Raw genomic sequence first — 20,599 nt, 5'->3', positions numbered from 1 at the left:
TCAACCAACTTCATGAAGAACATACTGAGATTTTTTTATATAAAGAAATTACAAATAAAGAAATCCAAAGCAAACTACAAAATGTTAAGCATGAGCCTGTAGATCTTATTGTGAAGAAACTCTACCAGAAAGATTATGTAATGTTTTTGAAAAAAGTCTGATGCTCATCCAGGCTACATTTACTGGTATTTGATCTAAAATTTAGCAGTATTGTGGAAATAACTTGTTGAAAACTTGATGAAAGTATTAATTTATTTTTCCTTTATAAAAAAAAAAATAAAAAAAAATCTCACTGATCCTAAACTTTTGAATGGTAGTGTATATTGAGTTTTGTGTCCAAAATGTTTCCAAATAGTGTATTCTTAGACGATCTGAACTTGAGGTTTGGTCTCTTTATGTTATCATTTAGAAATAAATTTGCTTAAACCTTGTGCATCCATTTTACAAATTTGAAGCTTGTGAAGTAAAACAAAAAAAGTTATAGAGGTTGTAGTTTATGAAAATTATTAACTATTTTTATATGCTGCTTAAATTTATTAGACCAAACAAATATTTTAGGAATCTGTCATTTATTAGGAAAATAACAATCTGAAACAACTAGTATTTATTCACACATAATAACCAAAACAATTATATATTTTATTTTTATTTTGTATGGCCTCCTTTGGCCTTGATAACAGCTTGCATTCTTGTTGGCGTTGTTTTTATGTACGTTTCCACAGTCTCTGTTGTTATTGACTTCCAAATAGTTGTTCCCAATGACTTTTGAATCCATTAAATCACAACAATAATTATATTTTAGCATTGGAAACACTACTGTGACTAGTTAGCTTACGTATTCTGGTGTGGATTAACCATTACAGAAACATAAAACGATTTTGGTAATCACCAATGCAGCTGTGGCTCAAACCTTACATTGGGTGGTGGTCTAATAAATTTGTTGAGCACTATATTATATATATATATAAAAAAAAAAAACAGAAAGCAGAATCAAAGCAATAAATCTAAACATTTTTTTGATTAGATGCCAGCAAAGCTCCTCTGGTACACACAGCGCTGGGATTTGGGATTTGCAATACAGTATAATTTCTCTCTTTAAAAAATAACATGCAAACTTGTGTACACACATTTTTTTTTATTACACACATACAAACCACACGCTAACAAACATCCATACCAACACACCCACGCAATTATAGCTTCATAATTTATCCAAATGGCTCTATAATATGCAGAAAACAGGAAGTATTGCTTTAGGATATTGCTGTAGGCCAAATCTGGTATAAAATTTTTTTTAAAAAAATAAAAATAAATCCTTGCCAGCAGAATGAATGCCTATTAACAAAGATGACAATTTGTATAGTTAAATGGCCCTGCATGAGATAAAAATTGCAGCTTTAATGTGTTTCAATAGGGACATTTTTGTCCTTAAGGGTAAAGAATGTAACTATTTTGAAATGAAAGTGAAATATTAAAATTCTAATAAAATGAATGCATTTGGCATTAACACAGGCGAAAAAAAGGGTTAAATTGCCCCCTATTGCACAAAAAGCACAATTACACACTACAGAGCTCAAAAAATGCCTCTCTAAGTTACACACATAATTCTGTTTTTAACAATACTTACATTAAATAATGTTCTTAAAACATTCATGTTGTAGGCAGATTTTCAGAACAATGATTTACAATGTCAAAAGGCATCTTAAAATTTACCATCAGTTTCTTTATCCACTATATTAACCATATGAAACTACGGGCCTTGGAGAAAGTTTTTGCTCTGTAATCCCAGCAGCTGCTGATGCAGTCCATGCAGGACCTGTCCGCAGGGAATCGGTGCAGGACCGCTGAGTTGCTCTTGGAGCAGCAGATCTCTCTGCTCAGCCATTTTAATGAAGACAATGCAGTGCAGAGGCTAAGAATACTGCCAAAGGCAGGTTTTTTGCTCTGAAAGCAGAGGACTGTGGGGGTTGACTCTGTGCTGGCTGGCTGGGTGTCTGTACAGATGCAGGGAAAATAACATCCCAGAGGGTACAAACTGATAATGTTCGATATGTTGTGACACGATATTGACAGTTTGTTTTAAACAAATGCTGAACATTTACTGTAGCCTACTCTATTTGAAAAGCTACTAACATGCTTCAATTAATATATGTAACATGAAATCACATTGTGATTTGTTTTCATAAAACTTCATGTTTTTAACATCCGCGTCAAATTTAGAAAACCAGTTAAATAAGTCTATATTAAATTATGTATGTTTCTAATAGCTGATACTCCATATCTCACATGTGGTTTTTGTTATATCTTGTCGATTGTTTTTTTTTTTTTTCTTCAGATTTGTGACATTATGTTTCTCAATTATCTCTCAGTACCTGTTTTATCTTTTACTTTGTGGCAGTAATTTGCACATAAATATCTGCCCTAAGCAATGTTGCAAAGGGTGATGTATGCAAATAAAATTCCAGCCAAATTCCAGAAGTCATGATGAGAGCTCAATACCGGCTTCAAATGCCCTGTGGGACTTTGTTCTATTGAAGACGCTACATTCAACATTACAGTTGAGGGTGAAGTTAGTAACCTGTCTCTTTAAACTTCCTGATCACTGCTGCAGTCAGTGTTTTGTTTGAGAAGAGGTCTCTCTGTACCCTGTCGCTTCTTGTTGATCCCAGTACTGCTTGATGCAGCCTGTGTAGTGTGCTGGAGAACGTCCAGACGGTCTGCAGAGCTGAGCTGCTACTGAGTCAATCTCCAGCCTTCTGTTATAATACTAAGAACAGATTCAAAAAAGAAAAAGAAAGAAAAGGAATATGACCCTGTTGCTTAGATTCCTTTGACGTATTAGGGAAACGCAAAGGAATGTTGCAGTGTTTTTGTGTAGTGGAAAGAAGCAACAAGGGAAAAATTTCATGTGTATGTACTTTTTAATAAAACTCATATTACTGGAATAAATTGTATTCAGCCAAAAGACATATGAGCCATATATACATAAAATTCAATATTAAGTACTTAAATCACAGCTAAATAAGATGAGATTTTAAGGTAGGCCATATAATTAACCACCGAGCAATTATTCAGAACATCCCATAACCTAATAACCCTAAAATCCCGGGAACGCCTTAACATTACAATGCCCTAGCATTGAGGCAGCAAAAAAGAAAATCTAGATAGCCTCCTACTGCTTACTCAAAATCAATTATACCTTATGCACCTTCATCATGGTTTCACAACAAAATCATACACAGATTCAACAATGCATAAATTTAGCATTTATACCACAGATAAAAGCCTGAGTGAGACAATTTGAGGAGACAAATGAGAGATGTGCTAGGCTGATGAAGGATGAATTAACAGTCTCTAAAACAGGATCATTGTTTTATTAAAAAGCATGCTCAACTGATTCAGAATATACAGAGCATTGTGTTGAGCTTTACTGATATGGTACAATGATTATAAAATGAATATAAAATGGCAATGACTACAAAATGATTACAAAAAGTACAAAAAAAGTTAATTCTCAGCACAAATACTTAGAAATGATAAAGCAGTCTTTCACAATCACATTTTTAAAAAAAAATAAAAATACATTTCTAGGAAAGAAATATATGAAAATAAGTAATACACAATTTAGTAATTATTTGTGGTCTTCTGATTTGTGTTATTCTCAATGTCAGGATTTTGCTTGATCTTGGCTGATTGCAGCTGCTTCTTTAATCCCATGAGCCACCAGTGCATTAGACAAGACAATAAGGTATGTAGAGTCTGGATATCCATTGCTGCGCACACACACAAACAAAAGCTGAATTGGACATTTGGAAAGCCAAAGTAATGCATACTGGTAAATAAAATGTTCTTCCTCTCTGATCCACAAAAGTGAATCTATTAGATGAATAGTGATAAATATATAAACCAGATTTCTATACGCTTCAGTGCTAAAGGCTTTTTAAACATTTTTCAAAACGTTCCTAAAGTCTTTGAAATTCCTACATTTGGTTTGAATGACATAAAATTACAGTTAAAGGTGACAATTCAATTCATTTTAATTCAACTTTATATTCAAATTCAATATAGAATTCCTATTTGCTACCTTAATTTAAATTCTGGAATTTAAAAAGCATTCTAAATTCAATTCTGAATGATGCACAACCAAATGTTGTGATCAGTCTTTAATGAAAGATGTCAGGAAATAAAGCACTCAGAAAATGAATCTTACTGACCCTGATCAACTCAACTGGCAATGTCTGAGTTATAGCATATGTTTTAACAATGCCACCATGGATATCCTGTAACAGTCATGTACTTCATTTGTGTTCAATTCTAACAGATTATTACCCATTAATCAAAAATATCCACTCTCTACTACAAATGAGATGCTTGTTTGTTGGCAAAGAGAGGCCTACAGTAGTTGGGGCAAACCCACCTGTGTCAAAGATGAAGTAATTAGAGAATAAGTGCTCTCTAAAATCACAGAAAACACGCATTAACATGTCCATGCCACCAACCATGGCAAAATTATCTTTACAAGCTTAGCGTTTGTTTAGCTTAGCATCTGGACTCACCCACTCTTCCCTCCCTCCATCCTGGTCTTGTGGGGGATCTTGCCCCAGTTCACTTTTGCATCTCCACCACAGGCTTTCTTGCTTGAACTAATAGTAAAAGTTAGCCCTTGATTAAATGCCTTTTTCAGGTAGGGCAATAAACTCCGTCCCTTTGGGTCGAGAGGCAGATAAGCCTCAAATATACCACCTTTGAATGGTGACCCCGGACAGGGATCCTTATCCTAGAAGAGATGTGTAAAGTACGGAAATTACAAGATGATATGTTTTATTATATGAAAAAAACATTTTGGATTTTTAACAATTGTAAGCTATATGTCTAGGATAAATAAACTGTGTATATGCTAATACCCCTTGTATGCCATCAGGTATGCAGTACGTGATCTTGGCCGTTGTGTATTTTGTATAGCCTAAAAGACCTAAAGTCATCTCCGCACATGTCATCGTTCCTTGGATGCCCTTGTGTCCATTGGTGTCCTCTTGTTCTGAATGCTGCTCTTGAGCCTGATAGTCCTGCCGTATATCCTTTGAGCCATAACTTTGCACTGGATCCCCCAGCACCTTCTTCTGAGAGTACACTCCCTCTTTTCCACACACTCGGCAGTATGAATGAAGTGATAGGCAGTCACAGCAAAGGATGACACCACAGGTGGTCCGTTTCATATTTGTACTAATTGCTCCGCACACACATTGCTCTGAAGAGGTATGGGACAGCAGGTTGGTCTGTTTCAAAGTCATTGCATTATCTTGTTTTTTGTGTGCCTCAAGTGGTAAAGAAGTTGGCCCATCAATTTTTGGTCCTGATGTGTTTTCTCTGGCATTAGCTAATTGGCTTAGTGAGTTTGTCTTGCTTAATTCATCCATCATAGAACTAGGGCTCTCCAACTTTTCCAACGTAGCAGAGTTCTGTTTGGTCGATTTACCTCTGCTCTTGCGACTGCTGTTAGACAGAACCTCTTGACTTGTATCCTGAAAAGAAAACACCTTTACACTTTGATCAGAGTTAGAGTGATCAGGTTTTGTTGATTGTATGCTCAAAGATGCCTTGGTTGCTCCTTGATATACACCCTCCTGGAGGGTCTTCATTTGTGATAAGGAATGAGACTTTTGCCCAATAAATACATCCTTAAATAGATCACTGACTTGAGAGCAAAGCAATTTTGGGCCAAAAAAGAAAATGCTGCTCTTTGTGATGTGCAACATAACCTTGGGAAAACGTGACCGTACATTCAAGCAGCAGGTTTCAAACAGTTTATCTTGTTCAACCACACCAAGCTCTGCCAAACGTACCTCCTGAGTGCAAAAGTCACTGGCCACCACAGCCACTAGATTCTGAAGCTGCCGATGACTTTCATCAACCTTCGATGAATCTGTGCCCTTCAGTGTCACGCTCATCTCACCTTTGCTTGCTTGTTTCTCAGACATTTGCAAGTCAGATTTCATGCTGTCCATTTGGTTGCAGTAGGCCTCTTTCATATAGGCCCACATAAGAGAAGACACAGTAAGTTCTGCTTCCACTGTAGTAATCGGACAATCTTTACTAGTTCTTCCACTACTGATGCTATTGGATCTTGCTCTTTGATGAGCATGTGCTTTAATCATTGGCTCAATGGTAATCTGGTTATTTTGCACTTGATCTCTTAGGTACGGTCGACCAGAGAAACTATTGGACCTCCTTAAAGAGGATTTGGAAGTCAGTACTGATGAGGAGGGAGCAGCTGTCTTCACTTCTGTATTACTTGCTGAATTCACTGAAGCATTGACTCCTGTGGCAAATGTTGAAGTGTGTCCAGCAGGGGTAGTTGGTTTGGCCTTGGATGTGCTGAAGGTAGTTCCACCAAATGTATTCATAGATAGCGGCTCTTGCTTTTTAAACAGGACATCCTCTCCTGTACAACTTGGACTTGTCATCCTGAATGTTTCAGTTCCTTCCCCTGTCAGATCATTGCCGAGTATGCCTGCGGTGCCAAGTGAAGACTTAGTGGGTGGTGCTGACTTAGAGTTCAGGTCTAACATTAGCATGTCCATTTTAGCAGTGAGACTCCTTAAGTCTCCACCAATCTCCTCTCTACCAAGTCCTAGCCCAGAGCTCTTAAATCGAGCTGCCAGTTTGTATTCTTTTCCCATCGTGTTCCCAGCCTCCCCTTTTCGTTCAGTGCTAGAGCCGAACAGTTTAGGGGGCACTGGAGTATGTACTTCACTTTTTCTCTTAACCTGTTGCTCTTTCTCTAAGGATTCAGGGGATGCTGGAGCAGAACTGGAAGAGGATGGTGGCATTTCTGTCAAGCTCGCCATCATGCTTCTCTCCACCCCAAGCAGTAGCATTTGTTTGGCCTGAGATACCTCACTTTTTTCTCCAACTATATAAATGTTGTCCTGGTCATAGCTAAACAGAACATTAGGCAATACTAACTGCACATTTTTTAACGCTACAGACAGTCCGTCTGGCATGTAAAGGGCACTCTTTTGAATCTGGTCTTTCCTCAGACAACCCTCTTGCTTTTGATAAAGCTGCCTCAGCTCCTTATGGGCTTGCCGCATATTCTGTTTAACCTCTGACCCAGATGGGACATCTGATTGCAGGTAAATGGTGGTGACTCCCTCGGATGTAACATGAACCACTTGCACTCCATGATGACGCAGTATATGCTTGTACTCTTTGATGCTCTGCAGGTATGCAAACACATCAGCTTCCATGATAATCGAAAGATCTTCCAAATCGGCCTCATCTATCCTGCACTCTGCTCCCTCCTCCATTTTGCTTTTCTTAGTCAGAGTACTGCGTTCAGTGAGAGCTTCATTGTTATCTTGCAGTCTGTACTGCTCTTGTCTAAAACCCACTGTGGATCCGGAGCTGAGGTCTCCCGCATTAAGGCCTGGTGAATGGGATGCAAAGCTGGCCCATTTATTTACACTTGCAAGGTCTTCCCTCTTCTCTGGACCTTGACTGCTTTTCCCATTATAATTAGGATATTCAGCTTTTGAAAGGTGATGATAAAATAACATCTGCATATGTGGAAAAGCGCATTGAAAATCGGAATAGTTGCCTTGCAAGGTGCAAATATGCTGTGATAAGCCACGTTTCATACGTAGACCTGGAAACTCACTAAGCAGTACATTCAGGGAGTCTGCACCCCGAGGAAGCTGACTGCAATCTATTGTCACAGCCATATCGAGAATCACCTAAAGGAGTACAAGAACATCAGCTGAGTGACTGTGTCAAAACAAAATTTGTACTTGCACATATAAGTTTGGGAAATGGAAATTTTATTTTTTTAAAAAGTACTGTCTAATCTTGCTTATTCTGTCAGCAAACCTTATTCAGACTTAGGGGCTCCTGGCATGGGAGACTCAGGGAGAGTTCATATTTTATGCCGTCCAGCTGTAAAATGTGAGGATGATGACGAAGTACGCTCTGGGCCACTAAATAAAACCAGAAAGAAAGGATCAATCTCATATGTCAAGCATAAACTGGCTCAGCAGTTTACACACAAATAAGATGTTTACACACAGATGGAAGTTAATTTTTCATAATGTCTGATTTATAAAAGCATCAATTCTAATTTTCTCACTAAAGACACTGATACTCACTTTTCTGACTCTGCCGCAAGACACACACACAAGCACATTGAAAACTCACTGCCTTTAATCAGGCTTGACAGGACATAAAGAAACCCCCCCTCACAACTTGCCCACCCCCACACATACACTTTATCAGAAAACTGACTACACAACTAAAATGTTGCCTAAGCCTTGGCAGACCCATCAGCTAGCAAGAGCCAGAGACTTCATTAGGTATATGCCAGTCGTCTAGCTGCCAATCAGTGGATTTTGGATTTTTTCCAATGACCAACTACTCTGGCAATGACATTTAAATGCACTGAAATTCAATGTATGCACCAGAAATATAAAGCATGGGGTAAGATGTGTCAGAATTCTTTGCTAAAAACTAAACCAAATATCAAAGTAAATTTTATACCTGGCAAGTAAAATGAGTAGAACACAGATACTAAAATATAAATCATACAGAGTTATACATTTCCAGTGTATAAAAAAAACATGTAAATTAAGAATAGCCATGAATTATTAACTTAAAGGATTAGTTCACTTTCAAATGTAAATTAGCCCAAGCTTTACTCACCCTCAAGCCATCCAAGGTGTATATGACTTTCCTCTTTCTGATGAACACAATGGCAGAAATATTAATAAATATCCTGACGCATCCAAGCTTTATAATGGCAGTGAACGGGACCAATGGGTATGAGCTGAAGAAAGTGTCTCCATCCACATCCATCCATCATAAACATACTCCACATGGCTCCGGGGGGTTAGTAAAGGCCTTCTGAAGCGAAGCGATTCATTTGTGTAAAAAAAATATCCATGTTTAAGGAAGAAAGTATAACTGATGTCGCGTCATTTAAGCTTTTTTCGTAGCACAAGTGTTTTGAACTGCAAGAGGCGTTACATTTTCCTCCTAAGTTGAATACATAAGGCAGTCTGGCGGAAGCTAGATATTTTACTTTATAACATGTTAAATATGGATACGATGGATGGATGTGGATGGAGGCACTTTCTTCAGCTCATACTCATTGGTATCACTCACTGCCATTATAAAGCTCGGATGCGTCAGGATATTTATTAATATTTCTCAGATTGTGTTCATGGCTTGAGCTAGGATGGCTTGAGGTGAGTAAAGCTTGGGCTAATTTTCATTTGAAAGTGAACTAATCCTTTAAGCATTTTCCCAAAATGGTAGCTGTGGGGTAAATTGTGACAGATACAACCCTTAATATTTTTATAATGTAGTAACGCTGCATGTTGTGGATTATATTCACCTTATTACTTAAATAAATTAGTTGTTCTGTCCAGTAATTGAATGATTTGTTTTGTACAATTTCAAGCAAAACCCCCAGTGTTAAACTAACACTGCCAGTGTTTAAATAATAGTGTGGATTATATAAAAATTGCTGTAAAAAATGTAAAAGTGGAAATGGTTCCACTTAACAGTTATACACACATTATATATATATATATACAGCTATGGAAAAAATTAAGAGACCACTCCAAGTTCAGAAATCAATGTTAAGTGGTCTCTTAATTTTTTCCATAGCTGTAAATATATATATATATATATAATGTATTTCTATGGCAATATGGTACAGCTGCTTTCCCCCCACCTGAAATATAGTAGTCAACATTTGAAGTGGATCAAAAAGTTCATCAAAGTGGGTATTGCATTTTGGTTTTAGGAAAACTTTGATGAAAGGTTTTGATCCACTTAAAATGTTGACTACTGTATAATTAGTCCTTTATCTCATTTCTTTTAGAGGACAATGCATGTTAAAAAGTGGCACCCCATTCTCTCCTAGCTGTTTTATCAATATCCCTTATTTCATGTATTTACAGTGATGTTTACCAGCATTAATAATAGCCAAGCAAGCATTCTCTCTGACCTCTACTCTCCTCAAATGTGATGAGGGCACGCTGAGGTGTCCGACCGATGATGGTGACTGACGTGACCTCTCCTCCTCCGTTCCTCTCGCGTAGGAAGTGGATCAGTAGTTTGTCCCGTAGACGTTCGTGATCCACGTTTGCTGGCAAACCGTAAACGCACACCGCACGGCCTTCCTCTGCCATCCTTCAGGGCTGACACCTATAAACACTGATTCTGAGTAAACACAAGTGGTTCAGGGCGGTGTGATTATTAATGCGTCACCAGACAAGCTATTTGAGCAGCCCTACCGAAATATATTTTCCAGCTAATGTCAGTCACTATACCTTCCTCATTATCATAAACAAAAGGGAAAAAGTCGTTGTCCAGTCCAGCGTTTGTGCACGTCGGAGCTTCGTGCACACAGGAAGTGTAACTAACAACAGAGTTGGTGACAAATGTCGCGATTACACTGTCGTTTTTTACAAATGAGTAAAGATAATGTTGTTTGTTCGTCAATGTGTCTCGATATCAACACTCCGTCGCTCTATGCATCTTTCGTTTGAAGGATTTCCCCTTTTTCTACTTTCATGCGCAGCGTCGTGTACATGAAAAATAAAAGTGAAAGTAAGGAGGCAGAAGACCAGGGATTGTTTTTTTTTTTTCATAGTGTTTATGACTTGAGCCGCATGGAAACTGGGATGTCATGAGTAAAAGTTGTGCACATAATTTAATGTATTTGTTACTTATTATAGGATAGATTTTTGTTATTTTAAAAATATATATATATATTTGTTATAATTAATGTCCCATTGATGTCTTATCTTGCTCTTTAAAGACCTAAGAAAATCAACTCAAGTTATTAAAAAAGGGTAGATAAAATGTTAAAGGCTAGATAAAATGGGTAAGCAAATACAAATTCTTTTCTTTTATAAAATAAAAAAATAAAATTATTTATTAAAGTTATTTTGCACATCTTAGCATCAAGATGTCTTTCATGCTTTCCTACTTAAGATGCTTAAAGGGTTAGTTCACCCAAAAATGAAATTTCTGATATTAATTACTCACCCTCATGTCGTTCCACACCTGTATGACCTTCGTTAATCTTCGGAAAACAATCCAATGACTCCGTGAGGCCTGCATAGCTAGCAATGGCACTTCCTTTCTCAAGATCCATTAATGTAGCTACTAAAAACATATTTAAATCAGTTCATGTGAGTACAGTGGTTCAATATTAATATTATAAAGTGATGAGAATATTTTTGGTGCACCAAAAAATACAAAATAACGACTTACATAGTGATGGCCGATTTCAAAACACTGCTTCATGAAGCTTCAGAGCGTTATGAATCAGCATGTTGAATCAGCGGTTCGGAGCACCAAAGTCACATGATTTCAGCCGTTGGCAGTTTGACACGCGATCCGATTCATGATTAGACACACTGATTCATTATGCTCTGAAGCTTCCTGAAGCATTGTTTTGAAATCGGCCATCACTAAATAAGTCGTTATTTTGTTATTTTTTGGCGTACCAAAAATATTCTTGTTGCTTTATAATATTAATATTGATCCACTGTACTCACATGAACTGATTTAAATGTTTTTAGTACATTAATGGAACTTGAGAGAGGAAATGTCATTGCTCCCTATGAAGGTCTCACTGAGCCATCGGATTTCATCAAAAATAGCTTAATTTGTGTTCCGAAGATTAATGAAGGTCTTACAGGTGTAGAACAGCATGAGGGTGAGTAATTAATTACAGAAATTTCATTTTTTTGGTGAACTAACCCTTTAATAGTTTCTAATGAAAATATAAACCTTATAAATGAAAAGTTTAAGCATGTCAGGCCACTCATTAGCAAACTCCAAAGTAGCAATTAAATGTTATACAGTTACATAAGTGTGTTACGTCATGCAATTGTAGCTTGGTTTGGTAACATATCAGTTAAGTTAAAATCACAAATAAACAGATTGGTTTATACAGCAATGAAATTGATAGGGGTGAGGGAGTTTCCTTCCCTCCAAATTCTCTTTGAGAAGGCCATAGTTAAACATGCAAATACAATTCTAGCAGACTCCTCCCATGTCCTGTACCCTGATTATGAACTACTCCCTTCAGGTAGACGCTATAGGGTGCTGGTTAAATATTGGAAAAGATACCTGGATAGGTACAAGAATTCATTCCTTTATCAGTGAATCTTCTAAATTCAGGATGAAAGGCAGTGTGAATTGAGTAGTAGTGTCTGTATTGTGTTTGTGTTTATTATTGCACTACAATTGTATGTTTTATGTGGCAGCTTTTTGTCCAAGACAAATTTTCTTAGGGACCAATAAAGTAATCTTGAATCTTGAATAAGTAGGCTATTATTATGGTAAATGCATATAATATTTTGCAGTGATTAAGTATTGGATTTTCAAGAACCATTATTGATCTGGCCCACTAATGTTTTGTTTTGAATTTTACAAAGGACGAGTGATTTCATTTGATGCACCACCTACAGGCGATGTCGTGCTAATGCAGGAACATATTTGCTCACTGTCTATTAATACCCAGAGCTCCACCGTGTGTCAGGTCAACAATATCTTGTGACAGGCAGCTTCGTTCTTGAACGGACATGCGGTCGTTTCATTAAGAGAAATAGCAAAAATTACAAGCAGAGTCTATTCCGAATCAAACAAATATTTTAGGCAGATTTATCATAGATTATTGAAGTGCTGAATAAACAGGAGGAACTTGAAGGGCGTTCAAGGTAGGAAGGCCTTACCATACACACTGTTCTCAGCTATAGTCTATTATTGGATGTTATTAATGTAATATCTAAGTCTGTTCTTTAAATCACGTTTGCAACTTCCTGAGTAGTGTACATAAGCGTTTTACTTGCTCAACTATTGAGCAGTGTTGCTTTATAAACACCTATGTGCAGTTACTTAAAGGGTTAGTTCACCCAAAAATGAAAAATGCTCACCCTCATGTCGTTCCACACCCGTAAGACCTTCATTCATCTTCAGAAAACAAATTAAGATATTTTTTGATGAAATCCAATGGCTCAGTGAGGCCTGCACTGACAGCAAAGCCATTCAAACTCTCAAGATAAAAGGTACTAAAAACATATTTAAATCAGTTCTTGTGAGTTCAGTGGTTCTATCTTAATATTATAAAGTGACAAGAATACTTTTTGCGCGCCAAAAAAAAAAAACAAAAAAAAAAAACTTATAACAATTATTATACAATAATAATATAGTGATGGGCCGATTTCAAAACACTGCTTCATGAAGCTTCAGAGCTTTATGAATTGAATCAGTGAATTAGACCGCCAAAGTCACATGAATTAAGCAGTTTAGCCGTTTGATAGGAGATCCGAATCACTGATTCGAAACAAAAGATTCATAAAGCTCAGAAGCTTCATGAAGCAGTGTTTTGAAATCAGCTCATAGATATTGTTGAAAAGTTGCGTTTTTTTGGCGCACAAAAACTGTTTCAAATATGTTTTTAGTACCTTTAAGGACCTTGAGAGTTTCAATGGCTTTGCTCTCTATAGAGGCCTCACTGAGCCATCGGATTTCATCAAAAATATCTTAATTTGTGTTCAGAAGATGAACGAAGGTGTGGAATGACATGAGGGTGAGTAATTAATGACAGAATTTTCATTTTTGGGTGAACTAACCCTTTAACACTAACAGCACAAGGCTACAGTCTCTGTGCCAATACTCTTTTGTTTCAGGCATACTACTAGAACACTTCTAAACACAAACACTCTTTTTGGGATGTCCCGGGACACCTTTGCTTTCACTTCTGCCTCTCTGCGCTCCTTAAGACTGGAGCAGGAGCTTCAGGACTGGGAGGATGCCAGGCGGGCCCTGGCACACAGGAGGGCTATGACAAGGCGTCCACTGCCCGCCGCCCCCAGACTTCGACACGGAAATGAGAGGATCCAGACGGTCCGTGCCCCCCCACCCCAAATACGGTGCCGAGACCCAGCCATCCACAATACCTTCATGTGTGGAGATATGAAGAGAGTGTATGCCGTCCTCAAAGAGCCAGGCATGGTGAATGCACTGATGGAGACCGCACATGAGGAGATGGTGTGGGCTCCGGAGATGGGTAGGACACTTTTCGCAGCCTCAACACACACAAGCAGTTCAGGAGTATTTGGGAAAAAATTCCACTCCTCTCATTCTTTTCCAGGAATGTGGACTCTCAGCTCAAAAATAAAGCAGACGTCTCCACTGCGTCTGGCTGCCGGCAGGGGGCACTCTGGCTGTGTCGAGGAGCTGCTGTTTAGGGGAGCAGAGGTGGATGCAGACCCAGGCGGTCGTACAGCTTTACACGACGCCTGTTCAGGAGGCCATAATGTCTGTGTGCGCCTGCTCTTGGACCACGGGGCTGACCCAAACCTGCTCGCTGTCGATGGCAATGCCCCGCTGCACCTCTGCAATGCAGCGGAAACATATCAGTGAGTAGACCTGAACATGGTCAGAGCGGGTCAGTTGAAGATACAAGATGTGAAAAGTAATGAATGAATTAGTAATGAAAGTAGTAAAGTAATGAAAGTCTCTGAAGCAAAGTTAAAATCTTTTGAGATACACTACCATTCAAAGGTCTGGGGTAAGTGAAAAAAAGAAAGAAATTAATTATTGATTAAAACGTTACAAAAAATCGTATCATGTATCTATTTTCTATTTATCAAGGTTTCCACAAAACACACATAACCCATTCAAAAGGTTTTTTTTTTTTATAAATTATTTTTTTCACAAAGGTCAAGGATGCATTAAATTGATCAAAAGTGACATTAAAGACAATTATTATGTAAAAAAAGATTTTTAAATGTTGTTTATCAAAAGATTTTTATCAAAGAATCATGTTTCCACAAAAAATATTAAGCAGCACAACACTGATAATAATTTCAACATTGATAATAATAAGAAATGTTTCTAGAGCAGCAAATCAGCATATTAGAATGATTTCTGAAAAATCACACTAAAGACTGAGAAATGATGCTGAAAATTCAGCTTTGGCATCACAGAAATAAATGACTTTTAAAATATGTGACCCTGGACCACAAAACTAGTCATAAGGGTCAATGTTTTTAAATTATTTTTTTATGATATATGACGATATTTGGCCGAGATACAACTATTTGAAAATCTGGAATCTGAGGGTGCAAAAAAATCTAAATATTGAGAAAATTGCCTTTAAAGTTGTCCATATGAAGTCCTTAGAAATGCATATCCACTCACAAAAATACATTTTTGATGTATTTACTGTAGGAAATACAAAATACCTTCATGGAACATGATCTTTACTTAATATCCTAATGATTTTTACAGAAAAAAAAGAAAAATCGATAATTTTGGCCCATAATATGTATTGTTGGATATTGCTACAAATATACCCGTGTGACTTATGACTGGTTTTGTGGTCCAGGGTCACATAAATTAAAATACAAAACATTATTTTTTAAATGTATTAATATTCACAATATTTCACTTTTCTACCGTATTTTTGATCAAATAAATGCAGCTTTGGTGAGCATAAGAGTCTTTTTCAAAAGCATTAAAAAATCTCTCCTACCCCAAACCTTTGGACAGTACTGTGTAGTTTTAACCAATAATGAAAATTTCATCGTTTACTCACCCTCATGTTATTCTGACCTGTATTACTGTCTTTCTTTTATTAAAAAAAAACTAAAGGAGATCTTAGGCAGGATGTCAGAGCTTTTGTTTTCCATACAACAAAAGGTGATATATACTGCATACCGTCATACCGTGCTGGAATGAAATTGACATTTTTCTTATTTCACCTCTGGCGCACCATAATAAAGCCACCAATCTCACTGTTATCTTCCCCCGCAGGTGTGCTGAGCACTTGGTGACCAGTGGTGCATTGGTGAACGTGGCCCAGCGTGACTCATCCCTCACCCCCCTTCACGTGGCCTGCAGGAGAGGTCTGGAGGACCACGTGGAGCTCTTCCTGTCCTATGGAGGGGACGTGACTGCTCAGACCCAAGAGGGTGAGACACCGTTGAATGCAGCCTGTGCTGGGGCGGAGAGGCCCGCAGATGCAGGACGGTTTCTGCGTATAGTCCAGAAGCTGCTAGCAGCCGGGGCCAACGCGCAGACTGCTGGGAGGAAAAGGCATACGGCCCTGCATAATGCCTGTGGAAACTGTTGTCCCCGCATTGTTAAACTGCTGTTGGAACATGGGGCTCGCGCGGACATAGCTAATTGTGCCGGATACACACCCATGGACTGCCTGCTGCAGGTAGGATGATGATGGGATAGACCTCTGCAAGATCCTATTTTTATGTTGATTTTCACAGCGACAGTATAAAAATATAAAGAGCATTTTACCCCCAAACTCAAATTTGTAAAGGAATGGGAAGTCTGATCAGGAAGAATTAAATATGAAGTTGATGGTTGAATTCTTCTCTTTCTGTTTTGCCAGGTAGTAGAGGATTACCCAGACCAGCAGCCAGAGGTTGTAGCCCAGTCTCTTCTTAACTATGGAGCACAGCCGCCCTCCCCTAGAGTAAGTGCAGATTGCTGTGTGTCCTAGTACCTACCCTGCCTACTACCTATCCTTTGGTATGAATCCTTATTTTATATATCTGTGTGTCTAAATCTCAGATGCTGAAACTCTGCCTCCTCTCTCCTGCCACTTTGGAGATAATGCTGAATTGCTATGCGGTCATCCCAGCATGTGAGGAGTGGTTAGAGGACACACCAGAGGAACTACTGAAGGTCTCTTTGAATACACAGAAAATAAATCACATTCCAAAAATGTTACGCTACATAGATCAGGAGAAATAATATGTTCTCAGTTAGGTTTCATAGAAGGATCAACATCTAATATGAATTAAAAAGCAGACACAAATGTGTTGGGCACAATTTGTTAACATACAATAAGATTGTAGACATATGCAATATATATATGTGTGTGTGTGTGTGTAAAGTTTGGAGGCTATAAGATTTTTTTTTACATATACTGTAACTGTTTTCTATATTTTAAAATGTAATTTATTCCTGTGATGGTAAAGCTGAATTTTCAGCATCATTACTCCAGTCTTCAGTGTCACATGATCCTTTTGAAATCATTCAAATATACTAATTTGATGCTCAAGAAACATTTCTTAACATTATTGAATATACTGCTACTTAATATTTTTGTGGAGACTGTGATACATTTATTTTCATGATTCTTTGATGAATAGAAAGTTCAGAAGAACAGCATTTGTTTGAATTGGAACTTCTGTAAAAATGTAAATGTCTTTACTGTCTTTATTGATCATATTAATGTCCAAAATCCATGTCCATGTGGGGACATTTCATTGGTCCCGATGAGAAAAACAGCTTATGATTTATACTAAATGATGTTTTTTGAAAATGTGAAAATGCATAAAGTTTTCTGTGATTGGTAGGTTTAGGGGTAGGGGAAGAGTTAGGAGACTGCACTGTTGGTACAGTTTATGGAATGTCCCCAAACATGGAAACCCAATGTGTGTTTGTGTGTAACTCACATTCAGAAACTAATATCTCATCCTAATGAAAAATGATGTATTGTATTGTCAGGAGCATCAGTCTTTCTTCAATGCGGTCAGACGGATGAGCGGTCAGCCTCGCTCTCTTCAGCACCTCTGCCGATGTGCGCTCCGTCGCCACCTGGGGTCACTGTGTCACTTCGCAGTTGTCCAGCTCAACATCCCCAGCACTTTAAAAGATTATCTACTGCTGCATAATGACGGACAGCTCCGTTGAGCTCCACTGAGAAGCAAAAAATAGCTGATTGGAAACAGTTTTTTTTCTTTCTTTCCTTCCCTTTTCTAATCTGTGATAAATAAATACACTGTTATAAACTGATGTCTGTCTGATGGTTTCAGATCTCTCTGGACGATCTGCCTCTCTGAGGACATTAAAGTTTTCTAACTAACTAACTAAGTGATATTGATCGATGGATAGTGCTTGAATACGTGCCAATGGCTGTCCTCACAATGTGAAATAAACAAAGAAATGAGAGTAAGATTAGCACTAACTGAACGAATTGTTGCAGCTTTGATGTATCCAAATTTACACTGTCATCGCTGTTGCAGTGGGTTTTTTTATTACTCACAGTTGCTATTTTATTTCTTCTATTTCTGAGATAATTGCAAATATATCCAATATCACTATCCAATATTGTAATTTGAAAATTGCATCTCGCGATCAAGATACTGCAAAATGATATTGCAGACCTACATCAAGTTTTTTTTGTAAACCACCACATCTGCAATATATATATATATATATATATATATTGATTTATTTCACTAATTCCGTTCAAAAAGTGAAACTTGTATATTATATTCATTCATTACACACATACTGATATATTTAAAATGTTTATTTCTTTTAATTTTGATGATTATAACTGACAACTAAGTCAGAAATCTCAGAAAATTAGAATATTTTGAAAAGGTTCAATATTGAAGACAGCTGGTGCCACACTCTAATCAGCCAACTAACTCAAAACACCTGCAAAGGCCTTTAAATGGTCTCTCAGTCTAGTTCTGTAGGCTACACAATCATGGGGAAGACTGCTGACTTGACAGTTGTCCAAAAGACGACCATTGACACCTTGCACAAGAAGGGTCATTGCAAAAGAGGCTGGCTGTTCACAGAGCTCTGTGTCCAAGCAGAGAGGCGAAGGGAAGGAAAATATGTGGTAGAAAAAAGTCTACAAGGAATAGGGATAACTGCACCCTGGAGAGGATTGTGAAACAGAACCCATTCAAAAATGTGGGGGAGATTCACAAAGAGTGGACTGCAGATGGAGTCAGTGCTTCAAGAACCACTACGCACAGACGTATGCAAGACATGGGTTTCAGCTGTCGCATTCCTTGTGTCAAGCCACTCTTGAACAACAGACAGCGTCAGAAGCGTCTAAAGACAAAAAGGACTGGACTGCTGCTGAGTGGTCCAAAGTTATGTTCTCTGATTAAAGTAATTTTTACATTTCCTTTGGAAATCAGGGTCCCAGAGTCTGGAGGAAGAGAGGAGAGGCACACAATCCACGTTGCTTGAGGTCCAGTGTAAAGTTTCCACAGTCAGTGATGGTTTGGGGTGCCATGTCATCTGCTGGTGTTGGTCCACTGTGTTTTCTGAGGTCCAAGGTCAACACAGCCGTATAACAGGAAGTTATCTTACTCAGATTTCATTTTCCAACAGGACTTGGCACCTGCACACAGTGCCAAAGCTACCAGTACCTGGTTTAAGGACCATGGTATCCCTGTTCTTAATTGGCCAGCAAACTCGCCTGACCTTAACCCCAGAGAAAATCTATGGGATATTGTGAAGAGGAAGATGCGATATGCCAGACCCAACAATGCAGAAGAGCTGAAGGCCACTATCAGAGCAACCTGGGCTCTCATAACACCTGAGCAGTGCCACAGACTGATCTACTCCATGCCACGCCGCATTGCTGCAGTAATTCAGGTAAAAGGAGCCCCAACTAAGCATTGAGTGCTGTACATGCTCATACTTTTCATGTTCATACTTTTCAGTTGGCCAAGATTTCTAAAAATCCTTTCTTTGTATTGGTCTTAAGTAATATTCTAATTTTCTGAGATACTGAATTTGGGATTTTCCTTAGTTGTCAGTTATAATAATCAAAATTAAAAGAAATAAACATTTTAAATATATCAGTCTGTGTGTAATGAATGAATATAATATACAAGTTTCACTTTTTGATCACTTTTTTCACTTAGTGAAATAAATCAACTTTTTGATGATATTCTAATTATATGACCAGCCCCTGTGTGTGTGTGTGTGTGTGTGTGTATATATATATATATATATATATATATATATATATATATATATATATATATATATATATATATATATATATATATATATATATATATATACTACCAGTCAAAAGTTTGGAAACATTACTATTTTTAATGTTTTTGAACGAAGTCTCTTATGCTCATAAAGGCTGCATTTATTTTTATAATAAATACAGAAAAAACAATAATATTGTAAAATATTCTTGCAATTTAAAATTATGGTTTTCTATTTTAATATACTTTAAAATATAATTTATTTCTGTGATGCAAAGCTGAATTGTCAGCATCATTACTCCAGTCTTTAGAGTCAGACGATTCTTTATAAATCATTGTAATATGCTGATTTATTATCAATGTTGGAAACAGTTGGGCTGCTTAATATTATTTTATAAACTGTGATACTTTTTCAGGATTCACTGATGACTAAAAGGTTAAAAAGAACAGCATTTATTCAAAATATAAATATTTTCTAACAATATACACTACCGTTCAAAAATTTGGGGTCAGTATTTTTTTTCTTTTTTTTTTAAAAGAAATTAATATATTTTTATTCAGCGCAGATGTGTTAAATTGATAAAAAGTGATAGTAAAGATTTGTATTGTTTGAAAAGAGTTATATTTGAATAAATGCTGTTCTTTTTAATCTTTTATTCAACCTTGTATTCCTTTTATTTGCATGCAACCCTTAAACCTTATGATTCCCCCATTACAGAAGTAGTTTTATACATGTTTCGTTTGTTTGTTTATTTAAGGTAGAAGTGAGATATAGGCCCGGTTTCACAGACAGGGCT

At 37.4% G+C, this 20,599-nt stretch overlaps 2 protein-coding genes across 8 annotated transcripts; one reads left to right on the top strand and one right to left on the bottom strand.

Moving 5' to 3' along the window:
* Positions 1-2,553: 2,553 nt before the first annotated feature.
* Positions 2,554-10,654, bottom strand: si:busm1-163l24.3 (uncharacterized). Of its 3 annotated transcripts, XM_067381714.1 has the most exons (7): positions 10,332-10,654; positions 10,007-10,221; positions 7,870-7,976; positions 5,844-7,736; positions 4,905-5,522; positions 4,557-4,777; positions 2,556-3,773 (listed from the first exon to the last, which is right to left on the bottom strand). In XM_067381714.1, the coding sequence occupies exons 2-7, from the start codon at positions 10,188-10,190 to the stop codon at positions 3,668-3,670; spliced, it is 3,129 nt and encodes a 1,042-aa protein (XP_067237815.1). In that variant the 5' UTR covers positions 10,191-10,221; positions 10,332-10,654; the 3' UTR covers positions 2,556-3,667. The 3 variants fall into 3 exon arrangements, 2 of the variants coding, with proteins under 2 accessions (XP_067237815.1, XP_067237814.1); XR_010894602.1 differs by having other exon boundaries at positions 2,554-3,773; positions 4,215-4,777; positions 4,905-7,736; positions 10,332-10,653; XM_067381713.1 differs by having other exon boundaries at positions 4,905-7,736; positions 10,332-10,653.
* A 1,597-nt stretch (positions 10,655-12,251) lies between these two features.
* On the top strand, positions 12,252-17,835 carry asb16 (ankyrin repeat and SOCS box containing 16). Of its 5 annotated transcripts, XM_067373164.1 has the most exons (8): positions 12,252-12,734; positions 13,576-13,606; positions 13,707-14,086; positions 14,171-14,438; positions 15,838-16,246; positions 16,430-16,513; positions 16,612-16,725; positions 17,554-17,835. In XM_067373164.1, the coding sequence occupies exons 3-8, from the start codon at positions 13,750-13,752 to the stop codon at positions 17,737-17,739; spliced, it is 1,398 nt and encodes a 465-aa protein (XP_067229265.1). In that variant the 5' UTR covers positions 12,252-12,734; positions 13,576-13,606; positions 13,707-13,749; the 3' UTR covers positions 17,740-17,835. The 5 variants fall into 5 exon arrangements, with proteins under 5 accessions (XP_067229265.1, XP_067229257.1, XP_067229249.1 ...); XM_067373156.1 differs by lacking the exon at positions 13,576-13,606; XM_067373148.1 differs by lacking the exon at positions 13,576-13,606 and having other exon boundaries at positions 13,666-14,086.
* The last annotated feature ends 2,764 nt before the right edge of the window (positions 17,836-20,599 follow it).

Source organism: Chanodichthys erythropterus, chromosome 3 (genome assembly GCF_024489055.1).
Source record: "Chanodichthys erythropterus isolate Z2021 chromosome 3, ASM2448905v1, whole genome shotgun sequence".
In the NCBI taxonomy this organism is placed as follows: Eukaryota; Metazoa; Chordata; class Actinopteri; order Cypriniformes; family Xenocyprididae; genus Chanodichthys; species Chanodichthys erythropterus.
The sequence above is the reverse complement of the archived record's forward strand: the minus strand, read 5'-3'. Positions and strand labels throughout refer to the sequence as shown.